Source organism: Amblyomma americanum, chromosome 2 (assembly GCF_052857255.1).
Source record: "Amblyomma americanum isolate KBUSLIRL-KWMA chromosome 2, ASM5285725v1, whole genome shotgun sequence".
NCBI lineage: Eukaryota > Metazoa > Arthropoda > Arachnida > Ixodida > Ixodidae > Amblyomma > Amblyomma americanum.
Window position 1 is genome coordinate 79,840,678 of NC_135498.1, and position 26,102 is coordinate 79,866,779.

General features: G+C 47.3%; 1 protein-coding gene across 4 annotated transcripts in view; it reads right to left on the reverse strand.

Moving 5' to 3' along the window:
* Tao (Serine/threonine-protein kinase Tao) overlaps positions 1-26,102 on the reverse strand; it is a 43,645-nt gene that overhangs the window by 6,874 nt on the left and 10,669 nt on the right. For 2 of the 4 annotated variants that reach the window (XM_077654692.1, XM_077654693.1), the window contains 14 exons: positions 22,766-22,837; positions 21,129-21,230; positions 20,945-20,990; positions 18,722-18,871; positions 17,177-17,329; positions 15,902-15,995; positions 12,055-12,136; positions 11,767-11,943; positions 9,240-9,452; positions 8,675-8,713; positions 7,921-8,100; positions 7,002-7,136; positions 3,282-4,058; positions 3,000-3,182 (listed from right to left, as the gene is read on the reverse strand). In XM_077654692.1, the coding sequence (XP_077510818.1) occupies positions 3,000-3,182; positions 3,282-4,058; positions 7,002-7,136; positions 7,921-8,100; positions 8,675-8,713; positions 9,240-9,452; positions 11,767-11,943; positions 12,055-12,136; positions 15,902-15,995; positions 17,177-17,329; positions 18,722-18,871; positions 20,945-20,990; positions 21,129-21,230; positions 22,766-22,837 (2,403 nt within the window). The remainder of the gene's footprint in view (positions 1-2,999; positions 3,183-3,281; positions 4,059-7,001; positions 7,137-7,920; positions 8,101-8,674; positions 8,714-9,239; positions 9,453-11,766; positions 11,944-12,054; positions 12,137-15,901; positions 15,996-17,176; positions 17,330-18,721; positions 18,872-20,944; positions 20,991-21,128; positions 21,231-22,765; positions 22,838-26,102) is intronic. The other 2 variants (XM_077654694.1, XM_077654695.1) reach the window with 1 other exon arrangement.

The following is a 26,102-nucleotide window of genomic DNA, read 5'->3' on the forward strand; positions in this document are numbered from 1 at the left end:
ATACAGCCCCTCTGAACTATTGATGGGGAGGTGGTTGCGGACCAAGATTCCTCTGACTCCCGGAAGGCTTGTACCCGTTTGCCAGGCGCCACTGGACTTTGGAATTTTGAAACCCAATGCCGCGGGCAGCGGCGAGGAGATTGTGATAGATGACATGGCGTACGGCAACTTCCAACCCTTCTGGAGGGAGATGGGGTCTGGGTTACAGACTTAAAGCGAAAAGGGAACGTGGTGCCGCCCGCAAGTGAGCCTAGGTCATATATAGTTGATACTGGGAACGGCACTATACGGTGAAATCGAAACCCATCTTATACCTTTTGTCAAGCCTGCGAAAGAGGACAGAGACCACCAAGATGATGTATACGACTAATCTCTCCCTGGGATTTCAGTTTCTAAGGAAGATTCCCAAACAACCTGTGCTGACGCCTCCTACCGACACACCAAGTGTGGACGTTGCATCATTCCTCTCAAGAGGTTGCTTTTCTGTCGGAGGAGATGTTGTAGGCAGTAGCCACATGCAGTGGCAAGGCGTCTGCATGGCTTGGCTTGGCTGCGGGCGGCGGCTGGCGCGCGTCTCGTGCTCGTGCAGGCATTCGCTGGGCTGGAATAGAACTGTGCGGTTGGCGTCTCAACGCTCTCGTTTTTCCTCAACCCAACAATTTGGACCTCCGTCATTCCTGAGCCAAGGGGTGCTGAGACTGGACTTCAAAAAACCTCTTAAGCAGTGCATCTGCGAGCATCGGCCTGGATCACTTTCCACACGCACTTTCTTCTCATTATGTTGGCATTTATACCTGCACTGATAGAATCCTGCCCCTTGCCTTTGGCAACTGTCCAAACGGTCTATTATAACAGCCCATATCTGTTCACCACTGCACGCTCTTTAGCTTTTTGAGCGAGCTAACTGAGAATGGTCAACTTCGTTGCGACGTGAGAAACCTTTCCTTTTGCAGCAGAAGTAGAACTTGACATTCAGAATGGCATCATACATAGCGAGACTGCAGTCCCTGGAGTGAAATGGTAAAGCATCCGTGGTGAGTACATCCCCAGCTAAGTTGTAAGAATCCAGCGGCAAAGTTAGCATAGCGCACGAGCACACAGAACGTATCAACTGTACTGTCTGCGTGCAGCCTCCCCGGACGCACAATCGAGCATGCGACACACATCCCATATGACCGGCTGGGTCAGCATACCATCAGATTGTGGTATTCCTGAAATCACTAACACTGGTGCTGGTCACCAACCATGTGAAAGTTTCATTTTTAAGGGAAGGCTCTGGTCTTCAAATGGTAAAAAAAAGCAAAAAAAGCGATTTTTCAAAAATGGTATATTCAGGTTCAATATACAGTCGACGGCCGATTTTTCGGACCCTCTAGGGACCGCGAAAACGACCAAAAAATCAGGCAGTCCGGAAAATCAAATTTCACCGAAAAAATCACGAACTTATTGCCATTATGCTGGAGGAAGAGGTCAGCTGTGTTGCACACATTCTAAAGCTTCTAATGACTAAATTTCGCCGCGCGACACGTGCACAGACGATGGGCGGCGACCGCTTTCACGAGCTCGGCCTGGCTGTGCTGCCCCTGGCATGTCGCCGATGAATGCACGGGTTGGGACAAAGTCTAAACGGGAAAGCGAACACGCCGCTGCGGGAACTGCATTGCGGCCACAGTACGATGGACCCAGAACGAGAACGCAAAGATGGCGAAACAATAAGAACCGAGAAACGGCCGAAGCAAGCGCTCCGTCGGCGTTGGCCTCCGTCATTAGGCCTGGCGACTAGAGCTAAAATCGGCATCGTATTCGGCGATATGCACACTGCGGTAGCTTGCGTATAATGAGGGGTGTCTTGCCTGTCATCGAAACGCCAGTTATTTACGGTTTTACGATAGAAAAGCCAGGGTTGCGGTGCGTTCTGCCGCAGGTACGCTGACCTCGCTTTAAAATGCACCACCATTTCCTCCCACAATCGCCGTCTCCGTGAAGCCGTATGTCTCCCACGCGCTTCGCTGCTACCTCTTTCCGTATTCGAAACGAAAGACTCTGCATAGATGAGTTCCGCGAACTCTGACTGCTTTTAAAAAGTTCGTGCGGCAGAAGACGTTCCAGAACCGTACGAATTGAAAACCACGCGGGCGCAATGTGCTGACTCGCGCAGAACTTCAGTATCGCAAGAGACCCCTTTAAGCTTGAATTTCGTTTTATTTTTTCGATTTCCTGCAGTTTGAGTAATGAGGTTCCACTGTACACATTATATAGTGGCTTGGGTATTGGCCGCGAGTGCAAACGAGGTCCGATAAATCGAGCAGTCAGTTGCGGTGCGTCCGAAATTTCAGGTGCTCTTATACATTGGCTCTATGGGCCATGTCGCGGTGCCGTGAAAAAGACCGAATAATCAAGCATGTCCGAAAAATCAGGTATCCGAATTTTCGGTCATTCACTGTACTTTAAAGTAATCATCAACATCATCAGCCTGACTATGTCCCCTGCAGGGCAAAGGCCTCTCCCATGTCTCTCTAATTAACTCTACCCTTTGTCAGCTGCAGCCACCGTATCACCGCTAACTTCTTAATCTCATCCGCCCACCTAACTTTCTGTCGCTTCCAACTATGCTTGCCTTCTCTTGGCATCCACTCCATTATCCTTACCAGCGGCTATATTGCATTCGCATTACATGCCCCGCCTAAGCCCATTTCAAAATCTCTTCTTGATTTTGACTAGGATGTCATTAACCGAGTGGTGCTGCCACGGTTGTTTATATTATCTGACAAGCAGTGCCCCTGCCCCAATATATATTTTGAGGATAGCACAACAGCAGTGCCTTCATACGCAACAATTAAATGTTTGTTATTACTGCAGCACTTGTAAATGGACTCGACTGTATTGCACTCAAGTCCTCAAACAGCCACAGAGATGAAGCGCAGCACTGCAAGCCCTTCACCCAAGCAATAGATGTCCTCGTGAGGCACAAATACTATTGAGTGGCTCATCAGCCTCACCTTCTGCTCGAGCAAGGCCCTGCGCACCGACACGCGCTCCTGGAGCTCGTGGCGCTCCCGGTTGCGTTGGGCCTCAGCTTGCATGCGGATCTTGGACTGGAAGGCCATGAGAAGCTCCAACTCCTGCTGCAACTGCTCCTTCAGCTGGCGCACCTCCGTGTCCTGAGATTCGTCCAGCCGGATCTGCAAACACCAGTAGAAGAAAGAAATGAGTACTGTACCGTGTCATCTGCGCACCAAGTGGTACACCAAACTGAAACAGTCACTCTCGTCAACACTGACCGACTGCTTCTGAAGCATCTCGGCGATGCTCTGCTCATACTGCTCGCCCAGGATGGCCAGCTTGCGGATCTGCTCCTCCTTAAGCTTCTTAATGACCGCCTTCTGGTCGTCACGTGGCGTCGACGCCAGCACCTGGCTCTTCCACGCCTTGTACTGGCGCGTCTGGATCTTGCACGTCTCGCGGAACTGCTTGCGGATCTGCAGCTCCTTGTGCTTGAGGCTCTTGGGCTGCTGCTTGACAGCCTGCGCGTGCCGCTTGTGCAGCTCACGCTCCCGCCGCCCGCAGTACTCGTGCTGGTTGGCTAACTCCGTCTGGTGCTGCTTGCGCACCTGCTCCTCGCGCAGCTGGTGGACGCCCCGCTGCTGCCGGTACTCCAGCTCTTGGGTGGTCTCGTGGTGGCGCAGCAGCATCGAGTGGGCCTCCTCCAGCTGGCTCTGGCGCTTAGCCAGTTCCTCACGCAGCAGCTCCTGCTCGAGGCGGTGGTACTGCAGCAGTCTCCGGCGTCGGTACTTGCGCACCTCCAGCCTTAGGTAGTCGGCCTGGTGCCTCTGCAGCCGCTGCAGGGCCTCCGCCTGCCGCTGCTGCAGCTGGGCCTTGTGGCCCCGCAGGGCGGCGTCGCTGTCGCTGTCCCCACTGCTGCTCAGCTCCTTCTTGAGCTTCTCCTTGAGGTACTTGTACTCCACCTTCTGCTGCTGTTGGAAGCGCTTGGTCTCCTCCTCCTGCTGCTGCATTATGGTGCGCGTCAGCCGCTTCTCCCCAGCTAGGTTGTGCTTCAGCTGCACAAAATGGGGGGGAACAAAACTTGTAAGATGTACTTTCAATCACATCACCGTTACAGCTAATTACCGTATTTACTCCCGTAATGAACCCACTCGCATAATGAACCCGCCCCCTACTTTTGTCAGTCAGAATTTACTCTTTTTTTTTCAGCCTTTAGCTTTGTGTAGCTGGCTCCTCAGTTCTCGCCCCATCCACAGCCAGCGCAGACCTTGGCAGCACACGGGCTGCCGATAACATCACTTGTTTGTCTTTTGAGAAGAGCTCCAGCCAGAAGGAAAGGGGGGGGGGGGGGGGGGGGCACAGTGCACTCCTTGGCAGTGTGCCAAGAAAAGCTGCCAGCCCTTGATAAGGTCACCACTTGTTTATCTTTTGAGGAGAGCTCCTGCGGAAGGGGTGTGGGGAGGGGGGGAGAGCTTGCTGAGCACTAAGAGCTATATGCTGTAAGCTAAAGCACTCAGCTAAGGCACTCGTCACCACGGTCCTGGAGTTTTTTTAACCTGGCCCTGACCTTCAGGGCCAATGTTCAGCATGTTCCCGTTATCTAGATGCGCATTGCTGGATTGGGTCACAGTGAATGATGCTAAACACCAGCGGGGGCACGAACGCGTCTGACCCAGGCATTTGTTGATGACAGAAGGATAAACACAGGTATGATATGAAATCTCGACCCTTCCAAAAAATCCGTTTAAACTTTTTTTTCCCATGTAATGAACCCTTCCCCCAAACTGATGTCAACTTTTCTGGAAAAAAAGTGGGTTAATTACGCGAGTAAATACAGTGAAAGCTCGTTAATTCGAACCTCGATAATTCAAATTTTCGGATAATTCGAACTACTCTACTTGGTCCGGCCAAGCTCCATAGATGAATAAAAAAGCCCGTTAATTCGAAAGCGAGTCGGTTCTGCAACGGATAATTCGAACTACGTGCAGCCGCGTCTGGGCGGCTTGGCACACAGTACGTGGAAAAAAAAAATATGCGCCTCCGCATAGTTAGAGGCTGCGCACGTCCTAAACGGGGACAGAAAATGGAACGAGATAAAACAGTGGAAGAGTGGGTAAAACCTAAATGGCGCCATCATCGGTGCAGTGGCCTACCCTCATTTCCACGCAGCCTCCGAAACTCGCAACTAAATACTCGTTAATTCGAGCCGTTAATTCGGAAATCGGATAAGTACTGTCGGCGCGGTCCCAGCCACCGCACATGAAAGGCTATGACTTCGGATGGGCGCTACAAATTATGTGCAAAAAACTTTTTTATCTTTGCGAGTGTCGTCCATCCTTCCACCAATCTGTCGCCAACAGAAGCACACGATCAGCCGCGATCATGACGCCGGCTTTTAGCATCACCCAGCTAGCCCGGCGGTCAGCCGCTGGCCGGAAACCGCCAACGTGGGCTGTCAGCGTGGACCAATCAGGGCGCAACCGCGTCAGACTTCCGCCCGCTTCTACATGGCCGCGCCTGCCGAAACGGCCTCTCGCTTCACCACGAACTCGTCGTTGCCGCTACACTTTGCTTCATGTTTACGGCAAACAGAAGTCGCACGAAGCTTTCACTTTGTCTGAAGATGCCTGCAGCACAAAATTTTAGCGATGAAACGCGCCAGATTTTCAGAATGCTTCTGGATTTTCAAAGCTGCTAGGCTTAGCCACTACGCGTCTGTTGACATCAGGAAGTGCGGGAGGTTCAAACAGGTTAACTATTTTGGTTCAGAAAGTGGTCACAAAGAATAATTCCTCCTCTTTGTCATCATTGAATAAATAATATCTGAATTGTAAATGCACAGCTGTTCTTTAGCATTTTACTAAGCATATGGAATCATGCAGTTTCTAAATCCTCGCTGCAGCGGTTTGGCGGCAGCCGCCCGTTTTCCGCTGCTTGTGTTGCTGCATAGCGGCAGTGCGGCGGCATTCCGCCGCGCCGCTCAAAATCCGCAGCACAAGTTCGCTCCATGTGGGTCGCCCTAAAGGCGAACATACTGAAAACGAGGCTTGCACAACCGGACAAGCGCTGGCACTCTGCAAAGTTCGCTTCTCCCCCTTGCTAGAGCTAACGTGGAAAAATAAACACACCGTGATGTCATCGCTGCACAGCACCTTGGCGCATTGCCAAGGAATGCATTGTGGACCGAGACGGTGCGAAACGGAGGAAAGCGTTAACAACTGACTTTTTTTTTCTTCTAATTCTTAGGCAAAAATCGGGGCTGGGTGGGCTCGTTACGCGAGTAAATACAGTACATATACCGTAATGCAAATGGTTCTTGTCAGTTTTTTCGAGGCCATCTGATAATTTGAACATAGGATAATTCAAAATTTTTTCCCGGTCGCGTGAAGTTCGAATTAAATAGCTTTTACTGTACTGTAGGAATGCACCTGGTAACGTTAGTCTCAGAGCATCCACTGTGGGCCAGTCATGCTACATGTGGCTTTGATAATGCAAGCACACCTCAAGATAAGCTGGGGCAAGCGATTTTAATACACATTGAAATTTACTCACATTTAATGAACACGTGTCTGTCAATGACTCATCTTAAAGACATCAAGCAGGAGAGTGGCAGTAGTAGCTTAAGAGTATGCCAAAGTGCGACCAGTGAACACAAATGCTTGCGCTGCTTATTTGAAATTAATTCAAATTAACCACGCTTTTCTTATGCAGCCGTTTGTTGTCGGCCCAAGAGAGAGATGATGAACAGCAAAGTAAAGAAGTAGCACTCAAACTGCCTCTGGGGTGCCATCGCAAAAACAACGAAGAGAAGGACTTTTCACTGACTGTTCACCAGAAAGCTTGCGCATACATTTTGCATGTAAAAGTAGTCACATATTACAGTGCAAAGGAATGTTTCATGAAAACAATTGCCTTAAACCTTCTTGAGTCATGACGTGCCAGAAAAGACGTCCCATGCCGAGATTACACAATGCTTCTGAAACTCTGCAAATGCTCACCTTTTTCTCCAGGTCCTGTTGATGCTTCATTTGTAATTTTTCTAGTTCTTTACTAAACTGTTGTAACAATGTTTCATACTCCTTGTCTAGCTTCTGCTTATGATCATCCATCTCTTGTATACACTTGGCTTCCATCTGAAATCAACACAACACACCTTTTGGAGAACTGCAACTGCAAGAATAACCACTAAAGCAAAAAAACTTGTGTGCTCAAGCACTCGCCTCTTCCACACAAACCTTCAGGGTCACATGCACCAGTTTGGTGAATGCAGTCAAATGAGATTAAAATGAGAAGCAGCTCTCCATGCTGGTGCTGTGCCTCCTCAACGAGAGCTTCTTTGAACAGTTCTAAAATTGACCGAAGCTCTGATGTTAATACTTTCTTGGAAGCTCGTTTAATGCTCACTTCATTAGACATTTAAACCTCCTAATATGCTGTAGATATGTACAAGGTCCCATCGAGTTTTTAAACGCACAATGAAACCACTGACGTGCGTCCTTCAATGGAAGGACAGAGAAGCAATTTCACAAGTGCATTGTCAAGGGACACAAACAAGGTGCACTGTAGCGCCTATTGATTGCCCAAGACATCAAGGTTATATAGCACATGCTGTGCCTGATAAGGTACCCTTGTATTTTTCAACACAAAGACAAGAGAATAAATCCTCATCGGAAGTGAAAAAAAAGACAGTAGCTTTAGCGTAAGGTGTTAATTCATATTGGGACCATACCAACATATTCGTTTCGACTCACAACTAATCTTTATTACTTGTGTTAGCATCGCAGCCAATTACAATATGCACACCTCTACCTCTACATGCGAATAGGACTGTGTTTCACACCCACTCTGTCACACAAGGAGCGGAAAGCAGGCACAGAAACCACTGGTTGCAGTAGTGTTTGTGAGAATGTCACTCACCTGTTCCAGTGCCTTCTGGTGCTGGCGCCGCATGCGTTTGTAGCCCGACATTTGTTCATGCATCTGGTTCTCCTGTTCATGCTCCTTCATCTGGCGCGTCACTATGGACGTTGTCCGTATGGTAGCAAAGTTGTTGGTGGCCCCTGCATCCGTGCTATTCAAGCTGGCTGACGATGAATTCTGCAAGGGTAAAAAAAAGGGACGTGCCTATCAGAGAACATAGAACAATGCCCTCCACAATCACACAGACAGGCCTGAAGAACTCTGCACAAAGCAACTAACCAACAACTAGAATTAGCACACCAAATGGCCAAACATTTTGAATCAAAGGTATGAACCTTCACCACTGAAAAATTTATGCAGTTCTCCAAATTAATTTTATCACATGATCGTCAATCAAATGGTCATTCAGCACGCCACCATTAAGCAAAGTAACAAAATGAGTGAGAGCAGGCGCATGTACACAATGCACAAGCTGGAAGCTGAGTAGTCTTTGCTGTTCTGCTTGCACAACACAGTCACTGCTGGTCGTTTACTCGCAATGCACATGAAAGCGCACACACGTACTTTTGCCCACTTTGCCACTCTACTCCATGATAAGGCACTGAATGACCATTAGGTCATTCACCGCATATCAAAGCGACGAAATTACTCGGAAAGCAATAGACAAAAAAAAAATACACAGAATAAATCAAGTGAGATAAATGCAATGCCCACATCAATTAAACTAAACATGTTGTTCAAAACTACTTACACTATGTACAGTCAGGCCGGAAAGAAACGCGGACAGCGCCTGTGAACAAAACAAAATATTTTAACTCCGCACTTTCAGCTGCAGCATAACTAGCCTGATTCAACTTTCTGGGTAAAGGTCTGCCAAAGTACACATTCATAAAGCGGCTGAAAAAGGGACACCTCGCTGCAGAGTACAAAAGTATGGCACAAGCATGTTCACATTTCATTCCAGCCCCGACTGTACACTGTTTGTGTTAAGCATACCAAACAAATAATAACAAAACATACTGTGCATGCACTGAGCACCCTCTCCAGTCATAGCACACTGATCTTTGGCTGTAGGACAAAGTTTTGACACAATACTATGACCAACATGCAAGCAGAAGAAGTGCCTTGCAGTCATGCTTGTTCCACAAGCTCGCACCCAGTTAGAAGCACTAGCGTATAGCAACATCGAAACTGCCGCGTGAAAGAATCCCCAATGTGACAGTCCCCAAAACTAGACGTCTTTTCAAAAGCTACAGAGCTATGGTTTAGCAGCACACAAGGCGCAGCAGGGAAGGGTGAAGAAAGTGGAGACGTACGCTGTCCCGCGGATGCCGGAAGGAGGACGGTGGGTAGGAGTCCATCTCGGAGGCTGGGGGCAGGCTGCTGGTGCTGCTGCTGTGGCTGCCCGCGCTCACATTGCTGCTGCTCTGCTGGCTCTGGTTGGAGCGCAGGCTACTGCTTTTGCTGCCTTCGCCCCCACCATTGCCCGCACTGCTGCCCCCGTTGCCCCCGCTGCCCTGGTCGTCCTCCTGCAGCCACAGAGAGGCAAAGAAAACACTGAACCAGAACACGAATCACGAAAACACGAACCGGAACAAAGAATCTGAACAAAGAATCTGCCCACGTTCTTGGTACCAAGCTAAGTGACAATCCTCAGTGCCATTTTTTTTTTTATGCAGCACACAGTAGACCGTCCTTAAGAGGGGACACTACCCTATAGACTGAACTTTTGAGCCTCTTGCCCAATTTCATTTAAACTTACGGGGCAAGTTTATATCGCAGCTGGAACCATCCCTGCCAAATTTCATTATTCTAGAGTAAGCACGAAGCACGTTATGCAGCCTTTATGTCAAGGATGACTATGCTTGCTTGTGAAAAGTATCGTTTGGAAAAGTTCTTTGCGTTTTGTGCGGACTTCAGAATATCCAGAGTGCACAACTATGAAATTTTTTGTGTAGTTTTGCTATATTATACCAGAATGCTACCATATAAACAATAAAAGAATGACACTGGTTTTTCCTTCGCACTGTCCCTTTTAAACCCATTTTTTTAGTACGAAAAAAAAAGGGGGGGGGGGGGGGGGAGAATGATAAACTGAGCGCAGTTTTGTTCCTAAAAAAATTTCGCACCGGAAAGTTTGCTACAATACTAACATTATCAAGTAATATTGGAACAACAGTTTTCCGAAGCTCAGTTTAGTGAAAAAAACTGGAAATGAACAAAATGGACTACCAAGATTTAAAACCACCCCACCTTATTTTCAGCGCTCCAGTGTTCAAGAACACTCCCCAGCAGAATAATGAACTTTGATAGAGGAGGTCCCAGCAGTGATATAAACCAGCTCCGCAAGTTTCTATGAAATCAAGCAAGCTGTTCAAAAGCTCACTCTTAGGGTAGTGTCCCCCCCTTTACTGGCGAATTCCAATCAGTGATCCAGAGTGCTCTCCGGATCTGCAAAGGAACAAGATGTCTAAGGAGTCTAGGGACCATAGCGTTGCAGTCCAGTGAGAACTCAGGACCTGAATCTAAATTGCTCAGTTGAAACAGCTCTTCGGTTTCACGGTGCAAGGAACCTTGCTCTGGATCACCAAGTGGAATTAGCCACAAACAAACTTCAAGGGACCACAAAAATCTGTTCGCCTTATCAGAATTTCTTTTTTCGAAAGTGCAGTGGCCCAAAAAGGATTTACGTATGAGCGTGCTAGGTGTGTCTAAATACCTGTTACATGAAAAGAATGAATAAAATTGCCCTGCAGTGATAAGGTAATGTCAAAGAGAACCTGCATATTGCCGCACGCAAGAAGACGCCAAAGATGACGCCAAAGATGACGACTGGATCTACGAGCGCAAGGCTGGAAGAGGAGGAAGCTGAAACGAGCAGGGACTCTTTCTGGTTGACCAGTAAACCGTTTTTTATCCTCAGCTCTCCTCGGGGTTCTACCAAGTCGTGACAATATGAAGTAAGCTGAAGAGTGCAGGTATGAAAAAGCTCATGTCATCCTACTTAAGAACAGCACTGGCCTAGTTTATTTTTTTCGTTTGTCTCCTTTTCTCTCACTTCCAATGGCTAGATGTGCAGTACAGGCTCTAAAAGCACATGACCATTCTTTCTGCTGCACAGCTGTTATCAAGTACACGAGCAGGTGAAACTCAAGTCTTTTTGTCTATTGAAGGCGATGTGCACTCAGCACTAACATAGGGCCACGTCAGACCTTTGCATCACGAAAACCCAAGATGTAATGCCAGATGTAATTTCAGCTTCCATCTATTGTGCAAGCGCTAACTCGGCTTTTTATCCATCAGAGGCAATGCACGGCATGTGACGCGACGCCGAGGTCTCGCCATGTAAGGTTACTGCACTGCGTTCAGACAAGTGCGCACCTGCTTCCCGGGATCTTCGTGCAAAAGACATGAAGAAGCTCTTTTGAGCGGTACCTATATTAACTGGCGAAGAAGCGCACGCTAATTTTTTTTTTTTTTTCTAGCATGCCTCGAAAGTGCATCGGGGACTTGTGAGTATAGTTTAGCAGAGTCACCATAGGTCACGATCACTATGAAAGTTCGTCTTAACCGAAGGACATGCAAAAGTTGTTTTACGCGGATTTTTTACGAGTCTGGGAAAAAAATGTTCTCATATTGTTCATCTAATCTGAGAAGTCATCTTAAACAAGTTCGTCTTAATGGAAGTATACTGTTGCAAATTTGGCCAGAGGCAGGCCAAAGAAGAAGAAGAAGCAACAACTGAGTGGCCAACAAAGAGCAGCAGACTTCAGATAACAGTCATGTATCAACAGAACTCTAATGGCCAACATAAAATTTTACAGGTCCAAATAGTTGGCTTACCGTCGAGTCATCCTCAACCTCCACAACATTAGCCTCGTTGTTCTCTTGCGAATCAACCATGAGAATTTTTTTCATTTTGCGGTAGTTGAGGTTGTCCAGTTCTCGGACTGCCGCCTTTGTCCGCTGGATTAGGTCCACTATCACCTTGCCTGAGCGTGGTCGTGTCATGAATGGATGCTGGAAACACAAATGCAAGGCAGCACATTAGCACACACTGCTCCAGTCAAGACAGCAAGTGATACAGGCAATGATTAGCGGCATAAAAATACAAGCAGCATGCTGTCATACCTGTAATAAGTTCACGGCTGTCGGCCTATCCGCAGGGTTTTTCTGCAGGCAGGAATTAACAAAATGCCTGAAGACGTCCGACCTGTAGAATGAGCATGAAGAGGTTGTCAAGACCAAATGACAGAGCACAGCTAGCAAGTACACCAATTAAACAGTAGCAACGCCAATCTGGTCTTTGGTTATCTTAGCTGTGACTCCTTCCCAGCTCCTGTCTCGCTGAAACTTCTCTATAATAAACTAATACAGTGCAATCCATTAGAAATCCTTGCAATAATACCCTGATCACAGCCCTTCAACTAATACAAACCAACTCCACTTAATACAACCTTCAGAACTACAGCCACACTGCTACTGTAACAGTTCACCTCCCCTGCTTCCAGCCAGAGTTCTCTCGTTTTTGTTTTTCTCGAAAAGAACCTGCAATGTCTGCAGGCTGCTCGCCTCTCGCATACATTTCATCACTAGTTGAACTTTTGCAGATTCTTTTATTCCTTGGAGAGCAAAGCTTTGGAACCACCTTTCCAGACCCCAGACCTACAGGCTCCCATTACCGATCACCAGTCCCTTTATTCTTTAGCAATGCATTCGCAAGATTGTTGAAATGGTACAGCAAGAAGTTTCAATACATAAAAGGTATAACTTCACGCTTACACAAATTCTACGCTTTACAATTTCGAATGTTCCACTGCAACTACGGCTTTAGAGGCAAGAAAAAACCTGGATATGCAAGCCACACATAAACTGATTTCGCACACTCCCAATTTCTAAAGCTGCAAAAGGTACAGCAAAGCTTTTAAGCTCACTTGACGATGCAAAATAATCGATTTAATTGGGTTTTCGAATCATTCGAAAGCAAAGCAAAACCTAAAGGGAAAGTGCGAAACATTGCTCCACCACATGCAGCGCACTTCACTCAACACATCTGTGGTCAACGTTTAACAATTTACTCCTTCAGCGAGAGCTCCTTTGCGTTCGTCATGGTTGCCATGTCATTGCCAGTTGCCAAAAATCCATTCACGCAAGCTTTAACGTCCACAGAATATAGTCGCGAAATCTCTACATGTAGCTCAGTTACTGACAAAGCTCTTCACCAGTTACTGGTGCTTTCGTACTCCAATGTTCCCAGTGCAAGTGAAGGTGGTGACCAATGACAGGTACACCAGAAAGGCAGCTGCCAGTTGAAAAGGAGCGACCAAAACAGCGCGTGTGTGGTCCATCCGGCCAATCCAGACATAGCGTGGTATATTTTGTAATGAAGTCTGATGCAGTGAGCATGAAATAAAAACTGTACTTTGCGTTGGCACCAGTGTGGTATAGGCATTGCTGCCAAATGGCGGTGAAGCGTCAGTGATCTACAGCAGGTCGCGTGGCCGGCATGACGTAACCATGCCACATGCCAAGGGGTCTGAAGGGCCCTCTACGAAAGGTGCGATACCTCCGTGGAGGGTGAAATGCCAGTCGGCGTTCCAGCGCGATCCGCTAAATTTTTGTCAGTGTCCAGTCTGCAACTCGCAAGACACTGAGGCTGACATTCACCACTTGTTGTGGGTTTGCCCGGCACTGAAGCTAACCAGAATTCACTACCTGGCAGCAGCGAGTCTCCAGCCAGACAACCCGCCCTCATATATTGCTTGGACACAGGGGTCACATTACCGTTCCCTCCTCACCTTCATTAGATCGGCCCACCTTTTCTCCTTCATTTAACACCCACCCGCTCTTTTCTTTCCTTTCTCTTTTCTTCCCAACTCCCCTTATGCCCACAGGCAATAAACAACGCTATCAAAATATATATATATATATATATATATATATATATATATATATATATATATATATATATATATATGCACCAGAGATTTCCAGAGGCCTCCTGTGATATATGGAATGTGCCACACAATATGGGGTGTGACATCAGCCTTACCCAGCACAGACTATCGTCAGCAGAGACCACATGAAAGTGATCGCATTTAGCGTTCTTTTGTTTCATTTTACAGTTCATTTCGTTCAGCTTCGTTATGTCCATACTTCAATGTTCTCTGCCTGCATCTTGTGATTGTATACTTTGGGTGACTACTTGCCTGATTCGGCCAAATTGGAAATCCCCATCGACTGCAACAACGGCAAAAAAAAAGAAGCAACATTTCACAGAGACTGTACAGTAAAAGCACGTTAATTTGAACTCGAATGGGATCGGAAAAATGTTCGAATTAAGCAAAGTTCGAATTATCGAATGGGTGCTAAAATGAGCTGTTATAGCACTCTGCCGCGTGGGCAGAACCCGAAGCAGCCACATCTAGACTCGTTATCGCGAGTTAGGCGCTACTACACGTTTGTGGCGGGCATATTCTGAGAATTAAATTCACCTGGTCCTAGTGGCAAACTAAATAAACTGATCGGCCAGATATGCGCCAGAAACTGGAATGCATTCGCGTGAGCAGCTAGCTTTAGTGCTGGAATATAGGACGCTATTTATGCTCCAAAGCATGTTTATTTACAGGAAAGGGTTGTCAAAATTAAAAGTAACCTGCGAAGTGCATTTGCTTGCGTTTCTTCCGCCGAGACTCCATTAGCATCATCTGCAGCTTGCCCAAAGCTCCTGCGCAACGTTAGAGTTCTCATTGACAGAAAAGTGGCATGCTGCAACATCGAGCGACAATGCTACTTTATGTGTGCTTGGCGGTGGCACAGTCTCGTCGCCACCGTCGACTCTTCACTGTCAGCTGTTCTCACCACACGTGAGCCCTGCGATGTCCGCTGGGAACATGCAGCCCCAATTATATTGGCGTCACTCAAGGGTTCCAACGTCTCCATGCTGCTACCCATGTAGCTCGCTCTTGCGGCACCAACAAAAGCTGTCATCGCCCGATCCGCCATACTACGGTGTTTACACCACGTGATCGCAATCCAGCAACCGCGGCACAACAAAAACCTGGAACGGTTCGCGCCGAACCATCAGTGGCGCGGGTGAGTGCTCCAGCAGCGAAAACCTGCTACGACATGCACTCCGGAACGCCTTGTGCAATCGGCTTTTCTTCCTTTTCCATTGTTTTAGATCTCTGGTAAATTTGGAGCGTGTTTTACTCGCTATGGGTCAACTTCTATCTACGAGGAGCGGTGTCAGCCAGTGGATCCTGGTTCGAATTAACCGTAGCGGATGCCGACTTGTTCGAATTATCGGGAGTTTTCCTCCATTGAAATACACAGGGCTGTGCCGGGACCCGGGCGTCAGTTCGAGTTAACCGTAAGTTCAAATTAACAGAGATCGAATTAACGATCTTTTACTGTACTGGTAGCACTACCTCATGCCCACCAGAGGAACGCGCAGGCGGGGATTCCTGAACAGCGCACTGCCAAGCCAGTTAGCCTACGACGCTGCTGAGGGTAGGCGTGATATCATGCCCACCAGCTCGCGGGCAGGCACTCGCAGAGTGTGGCCCAGGGGCCGCTCGCAAAGCACCCAAAATAGAGCAATCTGCTCAAAATTAACAAATGATGACTGTATACTTGGGTAATCGTATCTCATGAATGAGAATATAGTGCTCAGTATTTCCAGATTTTTGTTCACTACCCTTTAATGCACGTTCATGTGCCCACTATGTCATGTGACACTGCATTACCATTTGAACACAGGTAATCCTTGTTTCTGCCATGGCACCCTAGGCCTTCGAATTAATTGAGCCAGTGCAATCTGACGGGCCAGATTAACCAGTGAAATTTACATTACAATATTACAGAATGGCAGAAAATGTATGAATTATCTCGGATTTCGAATTAACCGAGTTTGAATTATCGAGGTTTTACTGTACTTCACCACTGTCCTGTTAAAAGAGGAATTCCAAACACTCACCATTCCCCTCCGCCGAGTGTGGGTGAGTCATTCTGGGCAATATGGTACAAGGCACTCATGGCATTCATGTTGAAATATGGAGGCTTCCTTTCACCTGCACAGCGGACAAGCAGAGCCAGTACTGTTAGGCACAACTAGACCGACGACAGCAAAAACACCAAAGGTTACCAACGCATTCCAAACAGCTGGCTCCTGTTCAGAACGACAAGCTATGAAGGACAGCAGGCATCAAAATAATTCCCGCACTGGTGTATCATATTATCTATACTTTCCTGTGCACACTGGTTCAATGAAAAAAACTAAAAGGTATGATGTGCAGCACATGCAGCGCCCCCTGGTTCACGGCAACACCGTGGGTTCTTTCTTTTTTTTTTTCTAGGAGAACAGGGAGGGGGATGAAGGAAGCACAAATGCCTCAATGCCAAAATCACAGACACCAACGCCACCTGCCATGAGTGAAACACTACAAGCACGACCCTTAATTGATTTTGCACAGTATGCATGAACATGTCATCTTTGGTACTAGGCACGAACACACACAGTACACAAGGAAGGGAACGGGACAAAGCGCCTTTGTCCCGTTCCCTTCCTTGTGTTCTGTGTGTGTTCGCACCTAGTACCAAAGATGAAATGTGACCAACTCGCCCAAGAAGACGTTCTTTTAAGCATGAACATGTCACGGCTACATTTGTCCATGAACATCGTACGTCTCAAATTTGAACACCCACGATACCAGCATCCAGCCCCAAGACCATGTGGCTGTGCTCCATTTGGTTTGGCACAACCAGAACATACAACCCACTCACCATAAGTTGTTCTAGCCTCAACATGCTCCTATTAGCTCGGCAAGTTTTGTTCATTTGAGTCTCCAAGTATTCACAGCAGTTACACGCTGCATGCTGCACGCATTACACCCTGCTGGTTCTGGAACCTCCACCCTTCGCATTCTTCCAAATGAGCCTTAAACAATGCACAGCCAAATAGTTGTTCATATCTGTGGCTTTACCTCTCCTCCCTGCATTGACAACACGTTGGAAGCTCAAGCAGCAGGCCCGGTAAAAGCGCATTATGTCACTGGCATTCCAATAGTCAAAAAGCACCATGCTGTGGCTGCCTTTGTTTCTTTTTTGACAATGCACTCTTGAGCAGACTTTTCTTCTCATGTGCAAGGAAGCTTTTATTTCTCTTGTTTAACTAAAAAATATGACACCATTATTCACCAGTTCTGTCATGGGCTTGCCTGCATAGAATTAACAGGTTTCAGTGGCAACATACCCAGTTCAATGCAGGTGATCCCTAGAGACCAGACGTCCACCTTCCCATCATACTGGCCTTCGTCCATGGCCAAAATGACCTCGGGCGCCATCCAGTATGGGGTGCCCACAAAAGAGTTGGCCGGGCAGATCATGGATGCTGACCCAAAGTCCGCTGCAACAACGCAAGTTCAAGTTGACCACTTTTTATACCTTGTCCACAGTGAAATGTGAAGAATGCACAGACAACGCTGGGATACACATAACCAAAGGCTAGTAATGGACTGAATTAGTGATAACTACTTCATGGAAAGTTACGGAAAGGGTAAACAACAGGGGTAACAGAGACAGGAAGAGGGCATAGTGGGTCAGGGAAAAAATGTGAGTTAATGAGATACTAGCTGAAATCAAGAAAAGGAGTTGCATATAGGCAGGGCATGCAATGTATTGAACCAATAACCGGTGGTCAGTACAGGATGGCAGCAGCTGGCACAGGACGTTAATTGGAAATCAATGGGAGAGGATCTTTGCCTGAAGCGGGCGTACCGTAAAAACCGGAATATAGGTCGAACTTTTTTAAAAAAAACCATGGCGAAAAGTCTATACCCATCTCATATACCGGTCACTGGTGGAAAAACTACGGAAGTCTTGCAACAATGGGCGGCTGCAGTCAACAGCCTCCATCACCATTGCCATCAGCAGAAGTGCGGCGTGGCGAGGTCACATTTTGAGTTTCCGTCGTTGCAAAGCTATTTTGATAAAAGGCTGCTTTTTCACATTTTGTTTCAAAATGAGCAGAAGCCGACGGCAATTCACCGTCGCCTTCAAGAAAAACGCGACTGAGTACGCAGAAGTTCACAGCAACCTGGCGGCAAGGTGCGAATTTGGAGTATCCGAAAAGAGCACAGAGTACTGGCGGAGGCAGAAGCTGCGTATTACAACTTGCAGCAACCAGAAGAAAACTTCATTCCGTGGGCGGACCGCAGCGTATACAGAATTGGAAGGAAAGGTTGCACTGCGTGCAAGATCGTTGCCTGTGACTGCCAAATGCATCTGCACGAATGCGGCAGAGATCGCGCGTGCCTCTAGACTCACGAGGGCACAATTCAAGGGCTCGCCATCCTGTGTGCGGCGATTCATGAAGAGGAAGGGCTTTGCTCTACGGCCCTTTACTTCTGTGTGCCAGGAATAAATACGCGGGTCAACGGGCACGCGATGCTGTTAAAAAATTGGCCGGGTGTACATACGAGCAGCATTTAAATGAAAATAAATACTGTCACCATTGTGCAACCTGTTGAGTCGCAATTGTTTCAAGGTAAGGGTGTCTTTCGGTATTTCTCCCACTGAAAAATTTTTTTTCATTTTTAGAATTGGTTAGTTAAGGGCTCAACTTACATTCCTGTCTGACCTATAGTCCGGTTTTTGCGGTAGCTAGGCCACTGCTAACAGCAATAGCTCTCAAATTAAACCCAATAACCAGGCGCACATGAACAATAAACATGTGCACACCACACAAAGTTGCCCCAATACAAAAAGCAGGGAGAGCTTCGGAGGCTTGCTCCCTCACCCAGCTTGACCGTGCCATTCTCGGTGAGCAGGATGTTACCGGCCTTGACATCACGATGGATGCGGCCTAACGAGTGCAGGTACTCCAGGCCTTGCAGGGCGTCCTTGCATATCGCAGAGATCTCCTCCTCCCGAAGGGGCTTCTTGTGAACTGGACAAAGCAAGGCGAGGAAGGCACAGCAAGTCAGCACAGGCCTGGCGGCAACAGACACGCTTCCAAAGCACTCTTTCTCAAGTTACTGCTTCAAGTTTTTCAAACAACCCAAGCTTTTCAGGCTCGAAAGAAGTGAGAAAGACCAAGACACATGAAAACACGAAGCAGTCATTCATATACATGCTACCTCAATCGTGAATGTTAATGAGGTACGCAATGAGTAGCCTATAGCTCACACACCCACATGCGTGGATTGGCTGAAGCTTACCATGTTTTCTGGTGTCAAAGCCGTTTTTTTTTCTTGCATTTTTTGTCACTGCATCTTAAACAGCAGTGATTCTAAGGAAAAAAAACAGGGGAAGGATGCAGACACAGACAGTGATAGAGGACGACGCTGGTCGTCTTGTGTCCCTCTTTGTGTCTGCGTCCTTTTCCTGTTTTTTTTTTTTTCCTTAAAACTATGTACCAACTGGCCCAGCTCTATAGCCTATTGAAAATGACGTACTACTGCATGCCGTCTTTTGCCGTGCCCAATGATTATGTCTAAAATGAAAATGTGCACAAGAGAAAAACTGAATTAGATAGTTTTAGCACAGTGCGATCCGCGTTCAGTTACCATGATCCGCTTCTAAGGAAACCCAGCTGCGCCTGCGCAATGGCAGGTGTGTGCTCCTCAGGGCCACCTGTGCATACATAGATAGCTTCTCATCAAAGCGGATCATACTAGTGGGACACGAACCGTGCACTGCTACAGATGTCTTTTGTAAATGTTAACCTATGGGTAGAACCACATAACCTTGCCACATCCAGTCCGGCTGGCCCAGCCATATTCTAGGAAGTTTCGATTTCAGCATTGCATCCATATGGCATCTTCATGTGCGTTGTGCGTACTTGTTCAACATCAACAGGTGCCTCTTATACGTGATTTTGTTTTGTAAAAACTGCCGTTTACAGTTGGGTGCCACTTATACACAAGCGCGACTCATAGACCAAAAAATACAGTATTTCCTTTCACTAAAATTAGGTACTGTAGCTTGTTTGGTTAGGTTTTATGGGGTTTAACTTCCCAAACCAACTCAGGCTATGAGGGACGACGTAGTAGAGGGCTCTGGAAAATTTCGATCGCCTGGGGTTCTTTACATGTACTAACATCACACAATACACATGCTCTAGTAAAAATCAAACAAAATTAAAAAGCTCCTGAAATGCTTCTTCCCACAAATGTTAACAGAATATTTATGACGAAGTAACAAGCCAACATAATGTGACCAATGACGGTACATTATATAGCCCAAGTGGGCAATGTCCTCACTAGCCATCACATGAACACAACGACAATACTGATGCAGTCTACACCAGCAAAAGTTTCTTATAAAGCTATCACTCTGTTGGCAATGTTGGCTGAGGTTGTTTTCCACTTGTCATTCCTACTGTCCTCGTGAACTTAGTGTCCAGAACTGTGCACTCATGCTACAATTTTCTTACTTAAATTACACTGTTTCTTCCTGTTTTTAACTCAAAATTAGTGTTGCTCAACTCAAGCCACCTGGCAGATGCCACTTCCTCACTGTTTGAATACCCTTCTGCTGTTGTTTTGTCAATACCTCTTAACTTGGAGCCCATCTAAACATGGACCTAAACACTGCCCTTCTGCCAATAAATTCGGTCCAATGCGAGCAAAAAGTTGTTTCCACATTGGCCACACAGGCAATGAACACCAAAAAAGCAAAGAAGGAGCCCCAGAATGTCACTTAGGCAGATTTACACCATTGGCTCAGAACAGTTGTTGCCCAGTCAACTGTTCTACTAGGACGATACAAACCACCAAGGAAAGGGGATCCCCAGGTCCCCACAAAGAGTTAATTTCCCTACTTTTAACACTCACCAGGCATATAGATGCTGCTCAATAGTAACTTAGCACAGTTTCTGCTGTTCCAATTAGAAATTCCATCTTAATGAAAGCACAAGTTAAGGCAAGGAATCTCCTCAGGCATCCCCACGTTACACGTTACGAAACATGTTTCGTTGGAAAACCAAGGGAGGCAGAACAACGTAGCACAGAACACAAACCTTCAATGATGTCTGATGCGGACCCGAGACAGTACTCCATGACAAGCTGCGAGAGAGCCAAAAGGAAAGATGGTGCTCAGCTCCCCAGCAGTGGGCAACAATTAACCGAGCAACAGTTCTCTAAAGAAAATCCATGCAGATGGAAAGGCGACAACACCAACAAGAGAGCCGTGGCAGCACTCACCCAAGCAGTGTGTTCTTTTAAATAACAGCCCTTGTAGTCTATTGTGTTCTTGTGCTTTAACTGGCGCAGGAACTTCACTTCTTTGACAATGTCTTGCCATTTCTGAAAAAAAAAAAAAAGGGCATTCACATCTACAGCACAGACGACACAGAGAGCGCAGATGTTTAACCCTTTAACCGCCAATTTATTTTCCAAAAAACGTACCAAAATCAGCAATTTTATAAGTGACCATAATTTTCTCCGTATAATTCTGTTTCTGAAAATATATTCCTTCGATGGTTTCTGGTTAAAATTAACACAAATAGTTTACGAGGGTAGCTTTCCCACAGTGCATGCCGTGGTAATGTGCAGAACGCACTGAAATACGTCGTATTTATTTCACATTTTACGCTGTGACACACAAGAAATTGCAGACATTGCTTCGTCCTAAAAGTGAACAAGATTTCTTCCTATGAAATGGCTCCATAAGGTCCAGCACTACCTTGGTACCCATCGCTTCCTTACCGTCCGTATCTACGGTCCCCTTGCCAGTGCACACTATCAAATTGCAGATGTAGCCACTGGAGCATTCGCACAACGAAAACATTTTCAAGCCGAACCTTGCACGCTTTAGCGGAAAATGTTGTTTCCATGCTAATCTTCCCTTGTACAGCAAGAGGCTCTCATCAACGAACACATCCTGTTCTGGCACGTAGGATGCAAGGAAGGCCTCGTTCAGCCTTGAAATCACGGGCCACAGCTTCCAATGCCTGGGGTGCGGGTGGGTCACTTCATCCACGGGTTCCATGTCGGTGAAATGAAGGCAGCGCATCGCGTTGAAGCGGTTCCTGCTCATGGCCTTCCTGAACACTGGTGTCTCCAAAACTTCTTTTGTAGCCCAGTACATCTCCACATGATGTTTACCAACAGTACCCTGCAATATTATCAGTGCAAGGAAGACCATGGTCTCATCGCGGTCTGCCAGTTTCCATGCAGAACACCGAGTAGCGAAGTACTCTACCACGTAGCGGTTCGTCTCTGTGGCAATTATGTCAATGATGTCCCAGTTGAAAAATACCTGAAACCAGCAGAGAATGTCTTGCTCGTCAGTGGGCTGCCGCAAAATCCCAGGCACTGAAGAAAAATGGAACCGTGGAGGCGCGGGCGGCGGGTTTTTCGTGCTCACACGCTGCCACACACATGCCTAAGCAGCGACTCACCCTCGTCGTCGTCGTCACTTCCGTCGTCATCTGAAGCTGACTCCAGCATGTACACAAAGTCCGAGTCACTTTCAGGAACAAATGCCATATTGTCAGAAATGCTGCTGTCACAAATGATTCAAGAAGTAGCTCTTTTTCTCGGGACACTGCCACTACCGGCATTCCTGACGGATGTTGCCATTGTGAAATGACTCTTTTGAGCCTTGAATAACGCGCCAAAGGCGCAAAATGCGTTTCTTGATGGTCGACTACCGCCCTCAAGTGTTCAAAATCGCAGCCAATGCAACCGACAACCATAACTCGTCTTTCGAGGTGGCAGCACCGCAATATCAGGCCGGACGAGTGTGACTCGTCATTGGTGATTTTGGTACGATCTCCCATAACGAGTACAGCTCAGGGTTGGTGGTTAAAGGGTTAAAATAAGTCAGCATGTCTTACCTCGGTTGACTGCTTGCCCGTAAACGACATCTTTTTGATGGCCACGACTTCCTTGCTCGTGACGTTTCGGGCCTGCAGCACAAAAGGAGGCAGAGTACATAAGCTTCCTTACGAAAAGACATTAGCACCTAGCAAACACTGCTCTCAAAACCAAATCACAAAGATGCAAAATGCATTCTAGCAGCCATGAATATAAATACAGTTGCTTTGCAATCAACATGATACTCCTTTGTTAAACACATGCAAAACTAGTTCGAAATCAAAGCACTCAAGATGACAAAATAAATACAGAAACATGCTCTACTGATGAAATGTCTCAGTTGCACATTTCAAAAAGCAAAACAAGAGTACTGTCAAATTTGCTAGTATAAAACCCAGATAGCTAGATTGTCTACTGTGTTGGCACACATCTAACCTGCTGTCACAATGTCAAAATTGAGAACAGCGCTGAATCTAGCTCACTATTACTGCTCACGTTCAAATGAAGCAAAATGAGATCAGGAACAAGAGAAGGGGCATGAGCCAAACCCCCTTTTATGCGTGCAGGCCTGCTTTAATGCACATCAAAAGTGCTAGCTACACTGTTTACAACATGTCTTCAGCAATCAGCAACAGCGCACCACGACAGTGAACAGAAAGAAAATGAAACTTTGGTTAAAAAAAACAAGGTTTGCTCAAAAGGCTTGGTGCAGCAACGATATTAAGATGTCCGACGAAATATTTTTTCACCACTGCCCCTTTCTGCCACAACTACAAAACCTGCCACACATACATGTGTCAAAATCAAGCCAACCAGTCCTGTCCAGCTATCGGGTCATTTCCACATAATTATGTTTGCGCCAGGATGCTTTCTAAGGACAGCGGTGACCTCTGGTGCTACGAGTGCCTCTGCATGCTTCAGGTGCCATTGGCATGTATTGTGCCACTGCCAAGGAATATGCAACAAACAATGACGTGAACTTTTGGCAGCACACCACACTTACAGTGTCACCTTGAGGCTCATTCCATTATAATTGCTGTAATGGCTGCAGCCACTTGTATGCAGCAATCATAAGAGATGACTAAAGACAGCCCTCCGGAATCACAACCCACCCAGCCTCCTCCCCAAGCAGCAAGATAATCAAGGGTAAATGTGACTGCTTTTGCAGAACTGGCACATCTGATGTGTGATCGTCCAGTAATCTTTTTTTTTTCCTGCTTCAACAGTACGCCCAGGTTTCAAGAAAGCCAATTTGCTGCTTTTCCAATACAAAACACCAATAGTTAATGTTTATGACATGTAAAAATTTCACACAAAGCATCACAAAAAGACCAAAATTTGTCAAATGAACACCTGAACAATGATGGAATCATGTTTTCTTTCAAAGATGCACATAGCACAAGAAATCTACAGAAAAAATGACAGCAGATTTGCATACTTGAGATTAATGCAAAGCAGGTGCGCTAGCACTGCTTGAGAGAGTGCGAGCAACACACATTCGCTCTGTCCGGAGTCCCCAGCAAGAATCCCACACCATCGGCGAAATGCATGCTACAGGGCCGCAGCTGCAATACAGCTGCTCTCTCACTGCCTGCAGCTTTGCTACCACGCAGCCTCCTCAATGGCTAAGCCGTGCGACGCACGTGTCGCCACCTGCCTGCCTCTGGCACTTCAAGGTCGCTACTTCGGACAAACCCCAGTGAAACCTGTCAAACCCCAGTGAAACCTGCGATTGCAGGCAGTAGTTCTAGCATACTAAAAAATTATATGGGGGCCAAATTAGTCTTCATTAAAATGGCAGAGGGCACACTTACAACACACTGTTCTAAGGAAGAGTCTTTAATAATATGTTGGCTTAAAAAAAAAAAGAGCTGCGTTTTTGCAATATGTAAGATGTTAAATTAAGCTGAAATAAAGAAATCACTGCTAACGGTGGCAGGCTTTTAGGAAAAGTTTAAACACATGGGCAGCCACTTTAGGATGCCCATTTATTTTGTAGCGAACCGTGACGGCCGCGCTTGATGCTGCATAGGCAGATCACTGATGAAGCGCCAATGAAAGACGAAGCGTCGCCGCGCTGCACGAGAACGCTTGGTTTTGGACTGGCCGTCGACGCTGCCCGCCGTTCTGCTCACCATTTTGTGTCGCCTGCCATAAACTCTTTCTCCTGATATATTTGTGCACAAACCCCCTTTCACTTGGTGGAGGTGGGGATTTGCTGGCGTCCTGCAGCTTCGAAGCCGTACGCTTCCGGTCATCACCATGCCCAAAGATTTCGGCCCGTCCTGCTGCACTGCCGCCGACCGTCGTCTGCGCTGGAGCTTTGCGCTAGCGCGATCCTGCTGTATTCAGTGGTACCGGGGACCATGACGTCGAGAATTGGGTAGCCTCGTACGAGCGGGTCAGCACCCATAACAAATGGGACGATGCCCTCAAACTGAATAAAATCTTCTATCTCACGGACGTTGCGAATCTACGGTACTGCAACCACGAAGCTGATATCACATCGTGGTCAGCTTTCAAGCAGAATTTAGCCGGCGTCTTCGGCCGGCCTGCAGTACGGAAGTTGCACGCCGAGCAACGCCTACGTGCTTGGGCTCAGCTGCCTGGTGAAAATTTCACCAGCTACATTGAGGATGTGGTGGACCTGTGTAAGCGTGCAGATTCTTCGATGCCGGAGCGCGCCAAGATCGATCACATCCTGAAGGGCATCGACGACGACACGTTTCAGATGCTTCTGGCCAAAAATCCAGCAACTGTCGTCGACGTCATTGCCCAATGCCTGAGCTACGACGAACTACGCAAGCACAGTCTTCTCACTCGCTCTCCACTATCGCACCCGAAGCCTCTGGCAGCTTTGACGTTTGACTCTGACCAGTCGCCACTGTTACCCCAGATAAAGCAGTTTGTTTGCGAAGAAGTTGCTCGTCAGCACTCTCTCGTTCACCCGAGTCCCGACGCTGCCTCTTCTCTTGTGCCTTCGCTTCAGCGCGTCATCCGAGAACAAGTTGCCAAGGCTCTCCCTACCCTGCCTGAAGTTCCTTCCGTCCCTCCTTTGTTGTACGCCGAAGCCGTGGCACGTTATAGCCCCTCCACCCCTGTGGCGGCGCCCTTGACGTACGTCGCCGTGGCTGCGCGGCCTCGCCCTGTGGCGTTTCCACCCAGTCAGCCTGTCCTGCGTCCGGCACCGGTCCCAAAAGCGGCCCTGCTTCATCCTCCCTCTTCGCCACATTACAACCCTTGGCACACACCGGACAATCGTCCTATATGCTTTTTGTGCGGTTTCCCCGGCCACGTGGCCCGCCTCTGTCGTCGCCGCACGGTAACCTCTCCAGTGTTTGTGCCTTCTGCCGGCTC